Below are 18,503 nucleotides of genomic sequence, written 5' to 3' on the forward strand. Positions count from 1 at the left end.
TATTCAATTGAGTTTAATGATAAGTGTATTGACACAAGTGACTGCACACCAGTGGTAGCACAGGAATTTGGCCAGTGTGGTATGCTAAGGGCTTGTCTCTCCAATATTAATTTGGTTGCACTGTGCTGCTCTAGGAACAACATCCAGAAGAAAGCCTGACCAGAGAGTTTCACCTGTCAAAGAAAAGCAAGTTATTCAGGGGAGACAAACATCCTGAGGAACTAAAGGGAAAAGCTTGCTTGAGTTTGAATTTTCAGTAGTCTTAATTATCTTTTTTTAAAAACAATGGCAGGATTTGGCATAAAGCTGAAGAGTCAGCAGAAAAAAAAAAGACTGTATTTTAAATGGACAAGTAAAAAGAAATTAACACTGTACATGCTTTTTACACATACAAGCAGTTATAAGCCACCAAATGAGTGAACTGCTTCATACTTCCTATGCATTTTTTCTTAATCATGCCTTAATACAAATATCTACAAATACCATCTATACGTTAGCTTAATCTATACCAAGAAAAGCGTAAGACTCTTCTATAAAGTTTGCCCAATAGAAAAAGGGAAATCTAAGTATTATTAAAAAAAAAAATCTGAAACACGTTCATTTAGATGTTGCAAAGACCAACATTACTAAAAAGCACCATAAAAGACTTACCGATATTGCCAACCAGTGACGAGATTGGTATATTTCATTAAGTAGCCATAAATATTTTCCATGTGATCACTATTAAAAAAGAGAGAGAAAAGCAATCAGACAATACCAAACAAATTTTAGATCTTCTTAGCTTCTGATCATCATTATCTATTCTCAGAAAATGAATTTTCATCTTCATTTTTAGAATGGCACTACCATTTTAACAAAGCACCCAACACTTAGATTTTCCAGCCTTGTTTCTAAAATAATTTTGTAAGACAGTTTAACCAGACTTACTGAACTGCAAATAATTTCAAGGCATAACTAGTTTCGCCAATACTTGAGTTTTACTCAGCAGGCACTTCTGGACACATCTGTACTAGTTTCAGGTAATTAAAGACTTAATATCTATGCTTCTTCTGTTTCCTGCTCCCTCTTCTAAGGAAACTTTGTATTTTTGGACTCCTGAACAAAATTAACTTTCTTTAGCTCATCAACAGAATCTTGATCATGGTCACAAACCAAAACCAGTCCCCAGGTACTCTTACACCAATGTGGTCTTATTTACTTTTAATGCCCAGAACCCTTCCCAACTACACGCACAGTCATGCTTTTCAACATATGTTCTACAGAACACAACATGCGGGTGCAGGTCACATCAAGATACTCTGAAATGTAAGACAGAAGGCGAAACATCTCCTCCTCCGGCCTGGCAGGAAAATCAGGTAGTTTCTCTTTCAAAGCCTCAACTTGCAACATCCACCAAAAAGGAGAACCCATTGAGGGCATTTAGCACAGAGGCTTAATATCACTACAGGCAAAATACATTACCAGTTCTGAAAATCAGTTGTCCTAAATAAGGCTTACAAGTCTTATGGCTACAAACTAATCGTCTTAAAACCACAGCTCAAAGACCTGCTTTATACTGTACATTCCCATAATTCTAGAAATGCCACCTCAATGACCTCACCATTTACAGTAGGGCATAATCTTACACTCCTGATAGACAATTCAGGTTCAGCATGAGAAAAAAGTTCCTATTATTCCAATAAAGAATTGAAACAACAACCCAAATATCAGACACTAGCTATTTGCTTTTTAAAAGAAACTTGTATTTAACCTTATTCAGATTTTTAAATTAAAATTTCTGTAACTTACAGTATGTTGAAGATTAAATTAAAATTATTCAGAGTCCATTGGAGCAGCAGCCTGTCTTAGTTGTTAAGAGGTCAAAGTAGCCCCGTAGCAGCAAAAGTGGAAAGGTTGGAAAAAATAGCACTACTAGAGCCAAGGGATCATGTCCATTAGTGGGTTTTGGTTGCAAACACAATTGGACTAAGTATTGGGGTAAATTTCAAATAATAGCTGAAGCTGCTGTCTACAGCTCATTTATAGACAGTTCAGTATCACCAGATTAATTAGATACCTGACAATTCAATAAATATAACGTGTTACACTAAGTTTCATCCTAAAGGAAGCTATTTAGGATGAGACTAATGAAGTTAATCTCAGAGTAAATCACTGCCATTCAGTAACACTATACAAAGAAGAGATGCAAGAATGTACATTTTTAAAGAAAAAACAAGGTGCTGATTTTTAATGTATCATTTAAAAACAAAAATATGTGTTCTAGATATTACTGCAGCAATCAGTATTGCAGTAATATCCTGCAAGGGAGAGCAGCCAGCAGAACTATCTAGGAACTTAATTTCTAATAGCTCATTAAGTGGTACTACAGATAAAAATAAAACCAAGGGGAGCAGAGGGTATTCAGGCTAGTATATATTTTAAATGTATAAAAATGCTAAAGGAGACATAACCAAACTCATCCTCTGCAGACGCCTCTCATTTGTTATTATTGGCATACAAGGGAAGTACAGTTTAGACTTGCTTGCTGTCTTAATTTAGCTGAAAATTATGAGATTGCATAGTCATAAAAATGTATGAGCTTGGGTTTTAATCATCTGAAAATTGTCCCTAGTCACAGCTAATTGTTTTTCAGTTTTAGTGAATGCAAGCCTCTCCCTTACTTTTCAGTTAGGCATTGTACGGAGCCCTGCACACTCAGGCTAGAGCTGCTGCACTCTTCTGTTAACTAACATGCCTAAAGCACAGGTATGTTTTATAGAACCAAGAAAAATCAGAAAAGTAACTTTAGACTGCAGTGAAGACAGCAGGATGGAAGCCCATTCATCTGACAAGGGTAAATAAAAATCTTTGATTAAAATAATTTGACAACTTTTTTCTGAGTGTGACAGATGAGATAACTGATTTTGTCAGTCTTTAGAAAGAGGACAAGTCACCTTAGAAGGGAATGCAGCCCTTTCAGTGATGTACTTCCACATCAAAGGAGCACTTGACTACATTTTGTCTTCATCTGTATGCTTTTCTTCTCCACTGGGATTTTCACTTTGACTAGACTCAAACTTCTCCAAATGCCTCCTCTTTGATAATTCCTGTCTCTAGCCTCAACAGTCCCAGAAGTTGATGGCTTAACTGAAAAACTTTGAAAACAGCCCCCCAGAGAAGCCTAAGAAAGTGACTGAGGACAAGCAAGCCAGTCACCTCAAGCAGCGTGGACACTGCCAATCTGAATGAAGCATGTTGCAGCAAATGAACGTGAGCACGACTGCATGATGTTAAACACACCGGCCAGCCGTGTTTCAGAATCCCTAACTTTGCACCCAGGGGGTCCCCAGACCCCATCTCTCAAACAAAAGAGCTGTAACTCAATGTACAAGGTAAAAGCTCAGAGGTACAGTCAGCAGGTATCTCCCACTCACAAGCAAAAAGACTTCATCTGGCTGCACAAGATGATAGAAATGTACTAAGCACCAATGGTTAAACCTCAGTATAGCAGAGCCCAGCAAGCAGAGCAGTGGCTGGTGCAGATCCCAAGACACACAACAGTCAGCTGCGGAGAGGGATTCTTTACGGACTAACCTCTGCAGCAGCAGAGGAATAATACAACATGCGACTGCCAGGGATGAGAGACTGAGCTGTGCCTTGTTTTTCGGAGACCGGAGAATGTTAGAAGAGCCAAAGTCCAAAGAGATGGAGCATCAACAGAGGTCCCTGCTAAATGAGCTGCCTCTTGGACAATATTGATTATTTTCCTTCTTAATTGCGTTCATGCACCTGCAATTGAACCACACAAACCCAAAATATTTAGTTTTCACCCTGCTAAAGGCTGGGCAAACTTTTAGCACTTGTGTAAGTAACAGATTAGCCTGCCTGAAGGGTATGAAAAACTTGGTTGGTATTTAAAACATTTCCCTTGACAATGTAAGGGCCTAGACACAAACAAATAAGCAAATAAAAGAGTAAAAGCATAGACCTTACAGGCACTAATCATACTCTCCCAGCACAAATTCCCACATCACGTGGGCCATGGAATTTTCAAGATTGAACTAAGCCTTATTTTCAAATGAGTAACAATTTTACACACTAAAAACGAGATTTAAAACTAGTCTGCAAATTGCAATTCACAAAAGGTGGATCCTATAACTGTACACAAACCCATTACAGAACTACAATTAATCTCCTAATTTTCTTCTGGGTAAGCACTAGTACTTTCCTACGAATACTCATAAATAATTCTGAGAGTGTTTTTCTGTAACAAGGCCACAGAATTACAACTAGAGCATTTCTTCAATGATTTTAAGATTAGTGCCTCCACAGCAAGAGTTAAACTAAAATATTTGTTGTTGCTAAAGCAGTGTTGTAAGGTAGTTAACATTGTAAAAAACCACAAAACCCCAGTAATATTTCACTAGTATGGAATTAACAGCAAAGCTCTTCAGAGTGCTACAGAAAGCTTTTAAGATGGTAGACTCTGAGAACAAGAGGTTGAGGTTCAGGCACTAGCTCTGCTCACAGATAACCACAGTTCATAAAATATGAGCAAGATCTTCCTTAAAGCCCTTATCAGCATTGTTTCTAATGAAACAACAGTAAAACCTGTTTCAAAGTTACCTGTATACTTCAGAAGCCTCCACAATTCCTCACACTGGGGCTTCTGACTCAGAAGACAGATTTCAGAAGTGAATTTGACACAAAACACTAAGCAACTTATCTCAACGCTGTCAGTGAGGCCTGGCTGCACTGGGCTACTTCCCAACTTTAAGAATGCCTTTGCATTCATGTTGCTGCCTATATGCACATGTACCTATGGGTACGTGTATCTTTCCATAGCCAAGATGCTGCTGTAGCTATTCAAAATGCTCACGTCAATCTCAGATTGTCAAAGGAACAGCAACAGCTCAGCAACGATGAGTCAACAACCCCTAAAGTATTCACGAGTCCTTCTGTCAAAGAAAGACAAAAAAAAGTTTAAGTGTTGCAACAGACCTGTCACAAACTTAAAGATGTAAAAAAAAAAAAATCATTTTAACTTTTGCTGGACTACTTTAAGTGAGGATACTGTGCAAGTCACAATCCAGGAAAAAAATTATGCAGGAACTTATGGTACAACACCTGAACTCCAGCCCAGCACATTTACCAACACCCGAAATCTGGTTTTTTTCCAAAGGCAGAACACCACAGAACTTGGCTGCCCATTTATCACACTTTTTTATTTTATAAATACTGTGAGATGGACTGAAACTGTCCTTGTACAGAAATGACTGAAGTCTATGAAAAATTACAAAATCAGTTCATATTCTTTCCAGAAAGCTATCCCTCCCCAACTTCAAAGATGTTTACCACAAGCCAGATTTCTACATATCTACGTGCTACTAAAACACAATAGGAGTAAAACATTCAGAAAGAATTATTGTTAAGTTTATTTATCCTTTTCTAGTTTTATTTGTCCTTTTCTAGCATCCCTCTTAAGTTGCAGCAGCCGTCAGTGCCCTGCAGGGTGGTCTCCTGTTCTGAAGGAGGAATAAGATAGCGATAGTCGGGCCAAATTCCCCCTGTATCCTGTTTACATGCAGCACCCAAGTCTTGAACGCAGATGCTGAGAAACAGCAGTCCCAGAATGACGTCTTCCAGGAGCTTCAGCCAAGATACCCAGGCTCACACCTGACAAGCACTGAGCCAACATTTTCTCCAAGAAGAAACATCAATGCAGAAAGCCTCCCCACCCTTTTTCCATACCTGTCACAGTGCAGCTCTCCCCAAAAGCCCCACACAAACAAATCACCATTAGCAGTGGCAATGTATTACACCCATCTGGAAAGTGATTACTGAAAACTTCCAAGACTGCCCTTCTGATGATTTTAGTTTTGCTGGGACCCAGACAGCACCGCGTGGGATACTTTGAGAGGCCAAGTCTCTAAAGACCCAACAGCTGTTTGAACAGCAAACGCAGCAGCCAAAGGCTTCCCCATGGACTTGCGTAAGGCCTGGCTTCGCACAGCAGCTGAGTATGTGTGGATTTGCTTCCAACAGGAAGGATGACCAGGAGCCTGGAGCCCATGCAGATGTCAGGGAGGGCTCCTGAAGGGGGATTCAGCCTCCATAGCTGCCACCACCGCCATTATGACAGTGCCTTCAGGCTCTGGCCAAGGGAAGAGGCTCCCTTCTACTGAGCTCACAGCAAGATGCAAAAACCTGGTGAAAGAGACTGTCTTCAGATTAAAAGCTAGTAAAGTACAAAGAAAAGGAAAGAAAGAAATCAGGATCATAACAGTGCAAACCAATGAGTGGTTTTGACTATTGTTTTAAAAAAAGCAGTAACTATTTTCACTGAACCTGTTGATTTCTACCCTCAGGCTCACTGTTGGTAACAGCTTGCTTCTTTCTCACTGACCACTGCAAAGTGCTTATCTACAATGCACCAATTCCCCTTTTTGTTACATGGTGGGGAAGGGCAGGGGAGAAGAGAAAGGAAAAAAAAAAAAACCCAAACAACACACTATGTCAGCAACGGAAACTTTGGGCGTATCTTCAGAAACTGCAAAGATCCCTTGCTCCCAAGAGACCGCTGCCATGTTAAGCACACTCCAGTCCCACAGCTCGTTGGTGCCAGAGCAGGTTCCCCAGTACACCCAACAAGGTAAGGCAGAAGCCTCTGTGTTGCTTACAGAGTATCTACATCAATAAATTAGCTCTGCTTTTCCAAGGCTTTTGGAAGAAAAAACCTAACCTTGCTGTGCAATTCTTCAACAGTACCCCACAGTTAACTGCAAAGTAGCAGCAAAGCCTCTGCTCTTCAGCTCATGTGTTTGACTATTCAATTATAAGTTTAGAAACCAACAAGTGCAAGGAAAAAAGGTCCAACAATATGACAAGAACATGGACAGTAGACCCTGGGGAGGCTTCAGAACACCACTTGGCCACAAGCGTGCCAGCAACACACACATCCTCATTAGATATAAGAACTTCTCTCAACATGTACTCCTGTAAACCCTTGAGAGCACAGACATGCATTAGAAGAGACTTGCAGGCTTGCTACAAAGGAAGGGTGCAGCCGAGCCGAAACAAGCTCTCAACTCTCCATGAGCCCAGCATGAGGCAGCCCAGGCTTCCCATCCGGGGGTGAAGGGCCCTCCCACTGCCCAGCCTCCTGCTATCAACATAGCAGTTGCATTTGCACCTAAACTTTCTATCAATACTAGTTCTCAAGGGGAATAATAAATCAAGCTTATAGGTTTTTTAAAACCATCCTAATTAAACTTGCATTTGATTCTCCTCTTGTGTGCATTTATGCCACAGGTCAACTATACACAAATGAAACTGTATTGTAACGCTTTTGCAAGGTAGCAACAGAAAAAAGGAAAGAGATAATATTTAATAAATAGTAAAACACTGCTCTCAGTGGACTACAATAAAGCTGATTATTTAACTACTTTACCATTTAAAGACCCCTTTACCTCTCAAAATACATCTGTCTGGAAAAAAAAACGCAGCAAGTTTCAGCTAAGCAATTTCTCTTGCACATACACGAACACCTCAAGTCAGCAAGAACTCCACTCATGTGCAATTTATTGGTGAATTTGCGTCATCGTAACACAACTGAAGCTGGACCCAAGAGTCAGTAGCTAACTCTGCAGATTTTTCTGCAATGATAACTACTACTCAAGCTATTGCTGGAAAAATAACTGTAGATTTAGCCAACAACATTTTAGAGCTGGAGCATACAAAAACCAGGCACCTCAGAAGATCTGAACTCTCCACTTATACCTCTGGAGAACAATTGTTGCCTGCAGCTTTGCTACCATTTATGTTACCAGTTTACATTAGCACACCATAATGCAGTTTCACATATTATTGTTACCAAACCCCAAAACTCTTCCTTGAAGTCTAGTTTCAGAAAGCTCAAGCAGTCAAATTAAAGCTACTCTGCTCAGCAAACAGTAGTGGCTTAACATAAGCAAGGCAAACACACTGATGGATGAGCATCTTTGCAATTTTGGACTATCTGCTACCTACCCCATCTCAGCAAGCAGTGGACCCTGCCTGGCAAGCACTGTTCACAGAAACTGGTGGAGCAAACCTCTGCATCGCTTAGTCACTCTAAGCACAGTACAACATGGTTTAGCTTACTACACATCCCACCCCAAGGCATTTTGGTCTGCTTCTAGTCTAGTGGCTCCTATCCTAATCAGAAACTTACAGATATGCCCTTCCAGTTCTAAGATGTAATTGTGATTATGACTTTAAAAAGATTATATTGACAATTACAGATTGCCATCCTGGACTTGGCAGCAATAAAACACTGGCTATTAAATGGAAGGTAAATACACTGATCTTCTACTCCAGATGAGCCTCTTGCCTTTTTAATTATTTTTGTACCATTTTTGAGACATTTCAGATTAAATACAGAGCATAACAATTATTACCACCTTCCAAGCAAGCAAGAACACACTTAATTGACTATATTATCTAAATATTCAGAAAGACCATAATCTGGAGTACAACAGGGGCAGAAAACTGTGTGGACCACCAGACTGAAGAAGCAATGGCCAATAGTATGAAGTCTTAACTAGCAAACAGTTACAAGTGGTGCACTTCAGGGGTCAATACTGCTAAATGCCTCCAGCTGGCCAACAGACCAGCACACACTCTCTGCAACCTCTCAGGGGAGCCCCAACCTCGGGGTGCAGTCAGGATGCAGTAGGGTGGGCTGCCTTTCTGGGGGATCCCAACTGTCCAGAGTAACAGGCCGAACAAGATCACCTGAACTTTGACAAAAGCAATGCAAAGCCTTGAGCCTAGGATGGACTAACCCATGGATCAGTGCAAGCTAGGTATGTCATGCCAGACAAGAAAAGGCTGGGGGACCTGGGTCTGTTGAGCCTCCTTCAGAAGCAGGGAAGGCTTAATGGGGATCTCATCGCTGTCTCCCCTACATATGGAGAAGGTGGAGACAAACTCTTTTCAGAGATGCACAGAAGAAGGGCAAGCAGCAATGGTCTCAAGTTGTAGCAAAATAAATTCCTTGTTTGATACAGGGAAAAATTCTTTGGGGGGGGGGGGGGATGGTAAGCCCTGGCCCAGCAGCCGAGAGAGGCTGTGGCATCTCTGTCCTTGGAGACACCCAAAACTCAACCAGCGGCCCTGAATTACCTCTTCTAACTTTGAAGCTGGCCCTGCTTTGAGCAGGAGGCTGGATAATTTCCCAGAGGTCCCTCTCAACCCAAATTATTCTACAATTCTTGGATATAGAGAAATTAAACAAAAAATATTCCTACATTAAAACTAAAGCATAAGATACTCTAAAGGTTTAAAGTCTAATTAAGAAAGCACATGTGTTAACCACCTAGGATTATTACAATACATAAAAAGAGCAGGACTACTTTCTTGTTCAGTGCTTTAAGTGGACAGTGATTCCCAGACAAGGAATTACTCAAAACTGCTCCTTTTCATCATGCAGTGAGCATCAGGTATTATTCATATGACACTCAGGTGCTAATAAAGTTTCCTTATGGTTTTCTTTTATGCTTGTCATTGACATTTATGAAGGAGTTGTGTACCAAACAATAAAAGGATGAGGACATTATCATCCCATTTTACATATAGGAACTGGGCACAATGAATTTTCAGCCTCTCTAACTTTGAGATAGTTGTGGGCCAATTTTATTCATACACAGCTTCTGCTGATTTCAGCTGCAGCTGTGACCCTGCAAAAGTTTTGTAAAATCAGAGCCAACTGTTCTAAACTAGGCCACCGAGAAAAAGAGGAACACACAGCTAGTGATTACAGGGGAAAACCAGTTTAAACAATATGACTATTAACACAGAGGAAGTCTGAGCCAGGGTCAGAAACCAGCTCCTTAATATAGCATCCTGCAGTTCTGCCCAGCAGATCTCATGCTTTCTGTTACATCTCCACTGTAATGAATGAAACCAACTTCCCAATGCAAACTTCAGAAAATTGGTTTGTCAATGCCTAAACATTAATCAAGATTTTAAAGATTTCCAGCCTCATCAAAAACTCAGGAATGTACACCTGGAAGGAAAAAGAAAAATGCATACTCGTAGCAAAAAGCCCTCCCTGACACTGACATTCCTGCTCTAAAGCAGGCTGTCAAATACAAGATTGTCAGCTTAACACACACGAATAAACAGCATTCCTGCTATCCCACTTCAGCCTGACCTTCCCTCTCATTTCAGCATCACCACACAGTACAGAAAATCTGCAGTGGTATAAGCCTTGCAAGCACCCTAAAAAAAAAAAAAAGTTGTCCAGCAGCATTACCAGCAGGTAGTGATCCCCTACAAGAAGGATTCATCAGCACTGGCAGGTGATCAGAGTGCATGTCGAGGCAACGTCCTTAAGTAACAGGGGCCCTTGCACACATGCCTTAATTTTCATAGTACAGTGAGTACAGCACAAGAACCTACCTAAGATAACCTAACAGCAGCAGCTGGCGCCTTCTGCTTCTGCATTAAGCAATGTGATTAGGTCAGCCACATGCAGTTTGTTTTTCATCTTCTCTCTGGGGAGAGAACACGTGTGGCAGAGCAGGATGTTAATGTTATAGGCATGTTCAATTAACTTGCTGCTACATAATTACATTAGAAAAGGTGAAGTTGAAAAATACCCTTTGCACTTAGTGAAGGATAGACATTTGTAACAGCCAGCAACTCCTGCAGAAATCTATTCCACAGAAAGCCCAAATTATTTGATATTTGGAAGCTATTCAAAAGTTTGTGCTTCTTCAGTTTAGCTTAATTTGAACTTGAAATGAATATCCCAGTACTAACACAAGTATCCTGCAATGCCAGAACCAACTCCCACATTTGCCACCCCTGCCCCAGCGAGTTTTACAGCCTGACGATTCAACACGGAGGTGGCTCCAAGAAGCAAGAGAGGGACAGTGCTCTTGGTAGCCACAGGGCTGGAGAAGGGAACCCAGACCTTGCTGACCCGGTTCAGGAATTGGGTTCAGGTTCCCTACTAGAACATCAGCCATCATGAAGCTCCCGATTAAGTCACCCAAACCTGTTTCCCCAACTCCATCCACTTACTCCCACTCACACAGAGGTTCACTTCTCTTGATTTACAATGCAGCTGAGCTTCCATCTGCTCCAACCCTATTCTTCCAGGTCATAAATACATGTGTGAACATGAATGGCTCACCTGCCTTTTGAGAAGTGCTTGGGGCTTCAGCAACTAGTAAAATCAGCTTGATAAAAGATGACCTTAACATTTTAATAACACAGAATGAATCCTGAGGTGGATGTAACCAGCTACCCATTTTAAATACAGGTTTCTTGTCTATTCTAATGAGCAAATTATGTAAAGTGCAGCATTTCTAAATTAGTGTTATGAATATGGTATACTCTTTAAGCAAAGGCTCAGACGAGGATAGAGAAATTCAAGCACCAGGTTTTTGAGCCATTTCCCTTCAGCATATAAAACAAATGTGACAGTTATCCTGATCTGATTCTTAGTAATAAAAAGGAATACAATACACAAAGTTGCAAAAATAAATAGCAAATTTCACAGCAACCACTTGAGAAACTTCTTTTCAGCACCCAGTTCATCACAACTCAAAAGGTCAGCAACAAGTCAGAAAGCGAGCAGCTAAGGCTTTCTGAAGGCCACGCAGTGGTGAGGTATCTCCACAGATCACCAGAAACAGAAGCAAGGAAGACCAGGCCTCACTTTGATACCAGGTTGACATCAGAGCCACCAGCCAACCCAAAAGCTGCCAGCAGAAACGTAACGGCAGGGGCAGCAGAACCCCCATACCCATTGCTGGCCAGTGCCTGGGTGTCACAATGCTGACAGGTTCTTACGACAGTGGGAAACCAAGGCAGTGGGGTGGGCTGTAAGAGCAGGGGAAAGTTAAAGCAGGAGCAACCCTCACCAGACCTCCCAGGTAACACCACAAAATTACAGCCTCTCTCCCCCTCCTCGGTTGTGCACAACAAGGAAGGGGTTTACAGTCATCGATGACAGAGAATACACAAAAATTCCACATAGGATCCCAAAGAATTTTGGTTTAAGCAGTGCAGAAAGAAAACCCAGAACAAGGGAGATAGGTAATAAAAAGGAAGCACTAGGAGTACCAGCATTAGAGAGAACTGTCCTAGGATGAAACTAACTTTTACATGAAGGTTTAGGAGGTTTCTTTTCTTCCACTTATCAAATGATAGGGCCTTTAACCTAAATTCTGGCCTGCTCTCGGGAGTCCAGAGTTAATTAGGTTAGCCAACACACTCTTGAAGTCTAAGCAAGAATTCAGTGCTTACATTAATACTATGATGAGAAATGTTACGTTTGGAGACAGACACAGAGAACCAGCAAGGGAGAGGTTTGAAACACGAAGCATTGTTGAACACTGTGCTGTCATTACCTCCTGTTTCTACCAAGTTAGTTTCAGCTTTAAAGGCCAAACAGATGAAATTTATCCTCCTGAGATCAAACATTCTTGGAGTGTGACTAGAAAAAGCATAGAAACTAGGAAAGCTACACGTTTTCTTGCAACTAAGACTGACATCAACACCACCCTCAGTAAAAAGGATTCTTATTAACACCCACTCAACAAGATTGTATCAGTTTTAAGACATTTCCCTTTATTACTACTAATTAGATCATTTTTGCAAGATAGCATGAATAAAAAAATATCATAAACACTTCCATAATCTAGCTCAGTCTCACATATTTTGCTTCCATGTGTTTGAAGTGCAAAGGATTGTCAGTCACCCTCCAAGTTAACTGGGATCAAAATCAGAAACAAGCATTTCCTTTAAAACACATTTCCCATGGGATCACTTTATGGAGAAGAGTTCATGATCACCTCAAAATACAGAATTAGAACATATTGATGTGTTTCAGCTACCGGTTCTTCTGTTACATTATCACATGCTGACCTGCTCAAACACAGGAGACAAGTCAGTAATTGTTCACTCCCTTTTTTCAGTATTTATGAAGAGTGCTTACACAGTGTCAACTGCAAAAATAAACAAAGCCCTTAAAAGAAGACTGGTAACCATTTCACTTGCTTTAAATTTGTTAGCCTTTTATGTTTGATACAAAAGAAATTACAGTGTTACTCTTTTTGCCAAAACCCTCTCTCTGTTGTTTGTTTGCATTTCTGTTTGCTTATTCCCAGCCTCCCTTACACCAGCCCAATGCCACATAGAGTAATTCTGCAAGAGAATCTACCTTAGGTTGATAACCTAATGACAGGCAGAAGCTACCCAGCACGAGGAACCCTCTTACCTGCCACTTCTAGCAAGAAAAAAAACCAACCAAAAACAAACCCTAAAAGTAATATTAGTTGAAGAAATTGACTCCTTTTCTTAGAAGCTACTTTCATCCAAATGTTTTTCTATACTAATTCAAAACTGTGAATAACCTTGCAGCACTTAAGTAAACTTTCAGGAATAGCTAACTAAAGTTAACTTGCTTCCTTAAAAAAAGAGCAAAAGACATACAATCTGTAGCATTTTATAAATATATGTGGCTAAATCCATAATGAGCAGATGCTAAAACCGTTTCAGAAATAAGGAACAAAGGCGGTTATCTACAAAAATACATGCAGAACTGAAAAGGAAATAGGTTTTGAAATATAACTTGTAAGCTTAAAAATCAGCAATCATTCGGGAAATTCATGAACATTTTACATGCATTTCTACCAGCAAGAGAAGAAATGCTGGGAATCCTTTTAATAGCAGATACATTGATTTATGTATTTGTGAGCAGAACCACTAAGAAAAAAATTTAAGAGGACAGCATGTTAGCATGTCTCCAACTGGAAAAGACAATCTTGTTTCTCTAGTCAACACAGTCCTTTGAACTTTTAATTTTGTAGATAAATGAGAACCAGTTATTGCAAGTCATTTGTCTCAAAATTATCTGAAAGCCCCTCAAGCCAGGCTGAAGTGACTTGTTTTACTTCTCTGGCACATATTCTGACCAGTTCTTTATTTAGCTCATAGACACAGATTCTGCTTTCTGGTTGTGAAATTTTTATGTTATTTGAATGCCTATGATTCACACCTCACAGAAGTACCTGCTAAAGCTGTCTCCTTTCTCTCACTGCTTTGAAATGACTCTGTTCATTTAACCTAGAGCAAGGCAAAAACCAAATTAAGATCATCAGGAGTAAAAGCATAATTGTTGAATGCAAATAATTCTTTATGTCAGCAACACTACACTTCCTAGCTTGATTACTGCTGAAAATAAAGAAGCTGTTTAGAAAATGTTATGATCTTAAAATACTTCATCGAGTAATCTTTTAATAATTTGAAGTTATTTAGAATTCTCACCTCATGGCAACTGTTTCTCTAAATGAAAATAGGGATAAAGAGGTGAGTGTGTAACAGAGCCTCTCAGGCTCTCTTTATCTAAATTGCAAGTTAACATTCATGCTATTCCTGACCCCTATCAGGAAAATGCAGCTGAGGTTTGGTTGCTCTCAGACACACTGATCTCAGATGCACTCTGACCCTGATCATATATATATATTCATAAGTAAACAAGATCATTTCCTGTCAGATGTGTAGAAGAGCAGTTGCTCAAGAACTCTTAAATTCTATTAAGTAAAAAAAAAAAAAAAGTATCTTCCTGCCCTCTGAAGAAACTGAGCTCTTCCAAATTTCAAAGGAGGCACTGCTGCTGGCTGCCTAAACTCACCGTACACAGGCTACAAGCAGAAAGTCTGCAGAGATTCAGCTGTATCTCCACATTATCTGAAGTGTCTGGCAGCCTCTGGTTGTCTCCTCTACTATGATAAAAGTTTCGTCTAACTATCACAGCTATTTAAAAATCTCCTTATTATTCCCCTACAGAAATATGCTTTCTGCTTCATTTTACTTTTTAGACATGCACTTTCGTGACTTTGCATCTCTTTGAGGTTTCGGTTTTCATCATTTCATTCAGTTTCATTATTTCAGGTTCCAGCAGTGATGAAGATACTTATTTTTTTTCCATAGTCCTATCTCCCCATTTGGAGCATTAAATTATCGAGTACCTGTTGTCCCATTTGTCTGACAACTCTACTACAGCTGTTTTGACAAGATGCTTCACCCAATACAGAGCCATATCCCTGCACCAGATGCAGTCTATGCCGAGAGTGTACTTCAGGACCCTACTTCTGTCAAGCTGCGTGACCACGCATTGCTCACACTCTGGGCTATAAAAGTCAAAGATCAAACTTCCACCAGAACCTCCCAGCAAATCTGTTTCTAAACACCATATTTTAGACACTGATCTATTATTAGAGGGGTCTGTCTTTTGTCGAGTACGTTTTAGAATAGAAGTAATCCACAAAGCAAAAACTAAGCTACAGCATCCTGTCCAGCACTTCCTAGGGAGGCAGGGGGAAAAGGTGATATTTTGTGAGTAATTAGATATCAAGACAAATGTAGGAATTGATTCCCAACAGAGCAGAGATTAACAGTGAGGTACCACAAGTGTCTACAATAACACAGTTAGTACATTACACTTGTCCCAATGACTTAGAAAGAAAAAAAAGAAAATAATAATTTGCACTAAAGTATTAGAACAAATTAAACCATTAATCCAGATATTGATAGCTGCAAAGAATAACATGGACTGTTCCCACTTAGAGCTGTCAAGCCACCAACCTGGCTATCACTCAGAGTCAGTTCAACTTTTGCCCTACAAGCCACAGCACTGAAAGAAGAAACAAAACGCTTGGATGCATAATTTTAAAAAGTGGAATTTCACTGCATAGCACTGTCCTGTGACCACCATCTCAAACATACTATAGCAAAATGGGGTTCAGGCAAATCGAGTATCTCATCCCTTCCACTGCCTCAGATTCCAAGTAAAAATATGAAATAGTTCCATTTTGATTGCATAAACTAACTCCTGCATTCCACATGTGAAACACATGGACAGCAAGTGCTTCGTCAGAGTAGAAACAGCAGATAAGACAACCAACAACTGAATCTGACAAGAAGCTTTCCCTATTTAACAGCCTGAAATAACTGGCCCTGAAATCACCGCTTCTCTTTCTGGCACTAATCACCAGAAGAGCAAATGACTTGTGACCCAGATTCTCGGCAAAGACCGAGCTGTTTGCTCCCTATTAAAACCACCAGGCACTCAGTGCCGGCACAGCCTGGGCCTGGGTGCTCATTTGTCTAAGCCATCTGATGGCCCTCCGTCCCATCCCGCGCAGCGCACACAGATGTACCACACTCCGGGTTTGCCGTCTCTGCGCGCAAGAAACAGAAAGCCAGTCCATCTGGGCTACCAGATGACGGCTTTGGAGAGTCTGCATTTGAAGGAGAAGTGTGCAAACTTCGCATAACAGCAGTATTTTCAACAGCAACATGGCAGAACTCCAGTCAAGGATGAGAGACCTAAAAGCAGGGATTTGGAAATCTCAAGCGATGCCTTAGAGAGCCCGCTATCAGTGTGTGAGCAGAAACCCTTTCAACCAGAAAACACATCAGAAAAAAAGTACATGTAAAACCCCAAAACCCTCAGTCGCACAGGCAAGTCATTCAAAGGAAGCATTTTAGTTTGAAACCATTTCAAACTAATGTTGTGTGCTCAGCTTCTCCCGCTTTCTCCGCTCTCTTCTGCTGTATTTGCTGTACCTGAGTAATCACCCCGATTTATGCTAAGCACAGCCATTCTTAAAGTCAGTCAGGTAAGAGAGAAACTCCGAGCATACTCCAGAGTTTCGTTATCAGCAACAAATAAAAAGCATCAATAAAAACACTGCCATTAAGCTCTTAAAGAAGACACACCGAGCTTAATTTTGGCGCACAGTTTCTCTTTCTGGCAAGGCTGGAAAGCGACAGAACGCCTTCAGCAACTTTAAACCGTTCTCCACATCCTGCGAGGGGAAAATGAGAACTGAAAGGCAGGAGCAAAGGCACAAGCCCTGGCAGCGCCGGGAGCCCGGGCGTGAGGCTCTGTGCTAACACACAGCCACACGGCTACCGGAGCCGGCTGACTGCCACCCCGAAAGGGCGCTCAAAGGGGCGAGCGGGCGGCCGGGTCCAGCCGGGGGCCGGAGGAGGTGTCTGTCCGTCCGTCCGTCCGCCCGTCCCCCGGTACTCACGGCGGGTCTGCCTGCCGGGGGCGCCTAAAGCCGGGGCAGCCGCGCCGACGACCCACGCCCAGGGCAGACAGGGCGTGGACAGCCCCACGAAGGGGGCACCGGCGTCTTCAGCGCCCCGGCGCCGGGCTCCGCAGCACCGGCGGCTCCCGGGCCCGCAGCCGCTCACCCCTCCCCGCCCCGCCGCCCCCGGCCCGGCCCGGCCCGCCGCGCCCACCTGTACTGCCAGCCCTTGGCGCCGCCGCGGCCGCCGCCGCTCTTGCCGCCGCTCTGTCCCGCCGGCGGCGGCTGCTCCGCCTTGCCCTCGCCCTCCGGCCCCTTCATGGCCGCCGCGGGGTCCGCGCACTGCATGGCGCCGCGGCTCCCCACCCCCTCAGGGGCGCCCCCAGCCCAGGGCGGGCCGCCTGCCGGGGAGGGGAGGGAGCCCGCCCCAGCGGCCGCGCTCAGGCCGCGCCGGGGCCCGGCCGCGCCCGCCCCATGCGGGCTGCGATGGCGGCGGCTGCCGGCACCCCCGCGCCCCGCTCGGCTGGGCTCGGCTCCCCGCACGGCCGCGGCGGGCTGGGGAAACCCGCCCTCCCGCTCCTTCACCCCGCGGCCCGGCCCGGCCGCCTCTTCCGGGTCAGCGCCGCCGCCATCTTTAGTGCGGGCAGCAATGCCCACGCTAGGCCGCGCTCTGCTACTACCGCGCTTAAAGCAATAGCGAACCTTTAAAATAATTTTAAACTTACCGGCTTCTCCACCACAAAGAAGCGAGGAGTAAGGAGAGTGAGGGATCCAAGGGGTGTTGTACAGGGTGTTACGAGCAGGGACGTGAAAGCCCTCAGCTGGGATCTTGCTGAGTGTTGTCACAGAGACCCATAAACCAGCCAAATTCAGCAGTTCATTCACCAGCAAAGCCATGGCTAGTCCTGGCCTCGAGAGGAAATACACTTTTCCTCCTATTTTTCCTTCAATTACTGCATATGGGCAACAGCTGAGCAGGTTTTTTTCCTTCATAAAACTACAGCTAAGTGGGAGATGTGGGTTCAGTTGTGTGTAGTCTTTCAGGCCAGGCATGGCTTTTGGACAACCAAAACTTAATTGACTGCAGCAGTGTTATTTCTTAAAATCAGGGGCAGAGGATCCTTGTTCTGGCTTTAAATTGGAACATGAAGGAGAGGAGGGCAGAATCAGACATGGCTGTGGTTAGCAAGGTCGTGGTGCTGCTCCGCACCTCTTCTTATCCAAACTCGCTTCTCCTCTCCAGCTCTTTTATTACACACCTGTAATATTGTGAACAACCATTACACAAAAGATGCTAAAATGCCCTATGTGAGAATCTACATAGAAGCAAAAATATATTTCAGACAAATAGTTTATTTGCCCAGAACATCTTCCCCACTAGCAACTTCATACCCCATGAAGGCTGTCCTGGCTTTCCCATCTCCTACC

General features: G+C 42.6%; 1 protein-coding gene across 1 annotated transcript in view; it reads right to left on the bottom strand.

The window, feature by feature from the left end:
- Nucleotides 1-17,606, bottom strand: part of OSBPL11 (oxysterol binding protein like 11) — a 43,176-nt gene extending 25,570 nt beyond the window's left edge. The window contains exons 1-2 of the mRNA XM_074873649.1: nt 17,290-17,606; nt 652-720 (exon numbers count right to left, since the gene is read on the bottom strand). Coding sequence (XP_074729750.1) covers nt 652-720; nt 17,290-17,423 — 203 coding nt within the window. The 5' untranslated portion in view covers nt 17,424-17,606. The remainder of the gene's footprint in view (nt 1-651; nt 721-17,289) is intronic.
- Nucleotides 17,607-18,503: the final 897 nt, after the last annotated feature.

Source organism: Strix uralensis, chromosome 6, assembly GCF_047716275.1.
Source record: "Strix uralensis isolate ZFMK-TIS-50842 chromosome 6, bStrUra1, whole genome shotgun sequence".
Classification (NCBI taxonomy): domain Eukaryota; kingdom Metazoa; phylum Chordata; class Aves; order Strigiformes; family Strigidae; genus Strix; species Strix uralensis.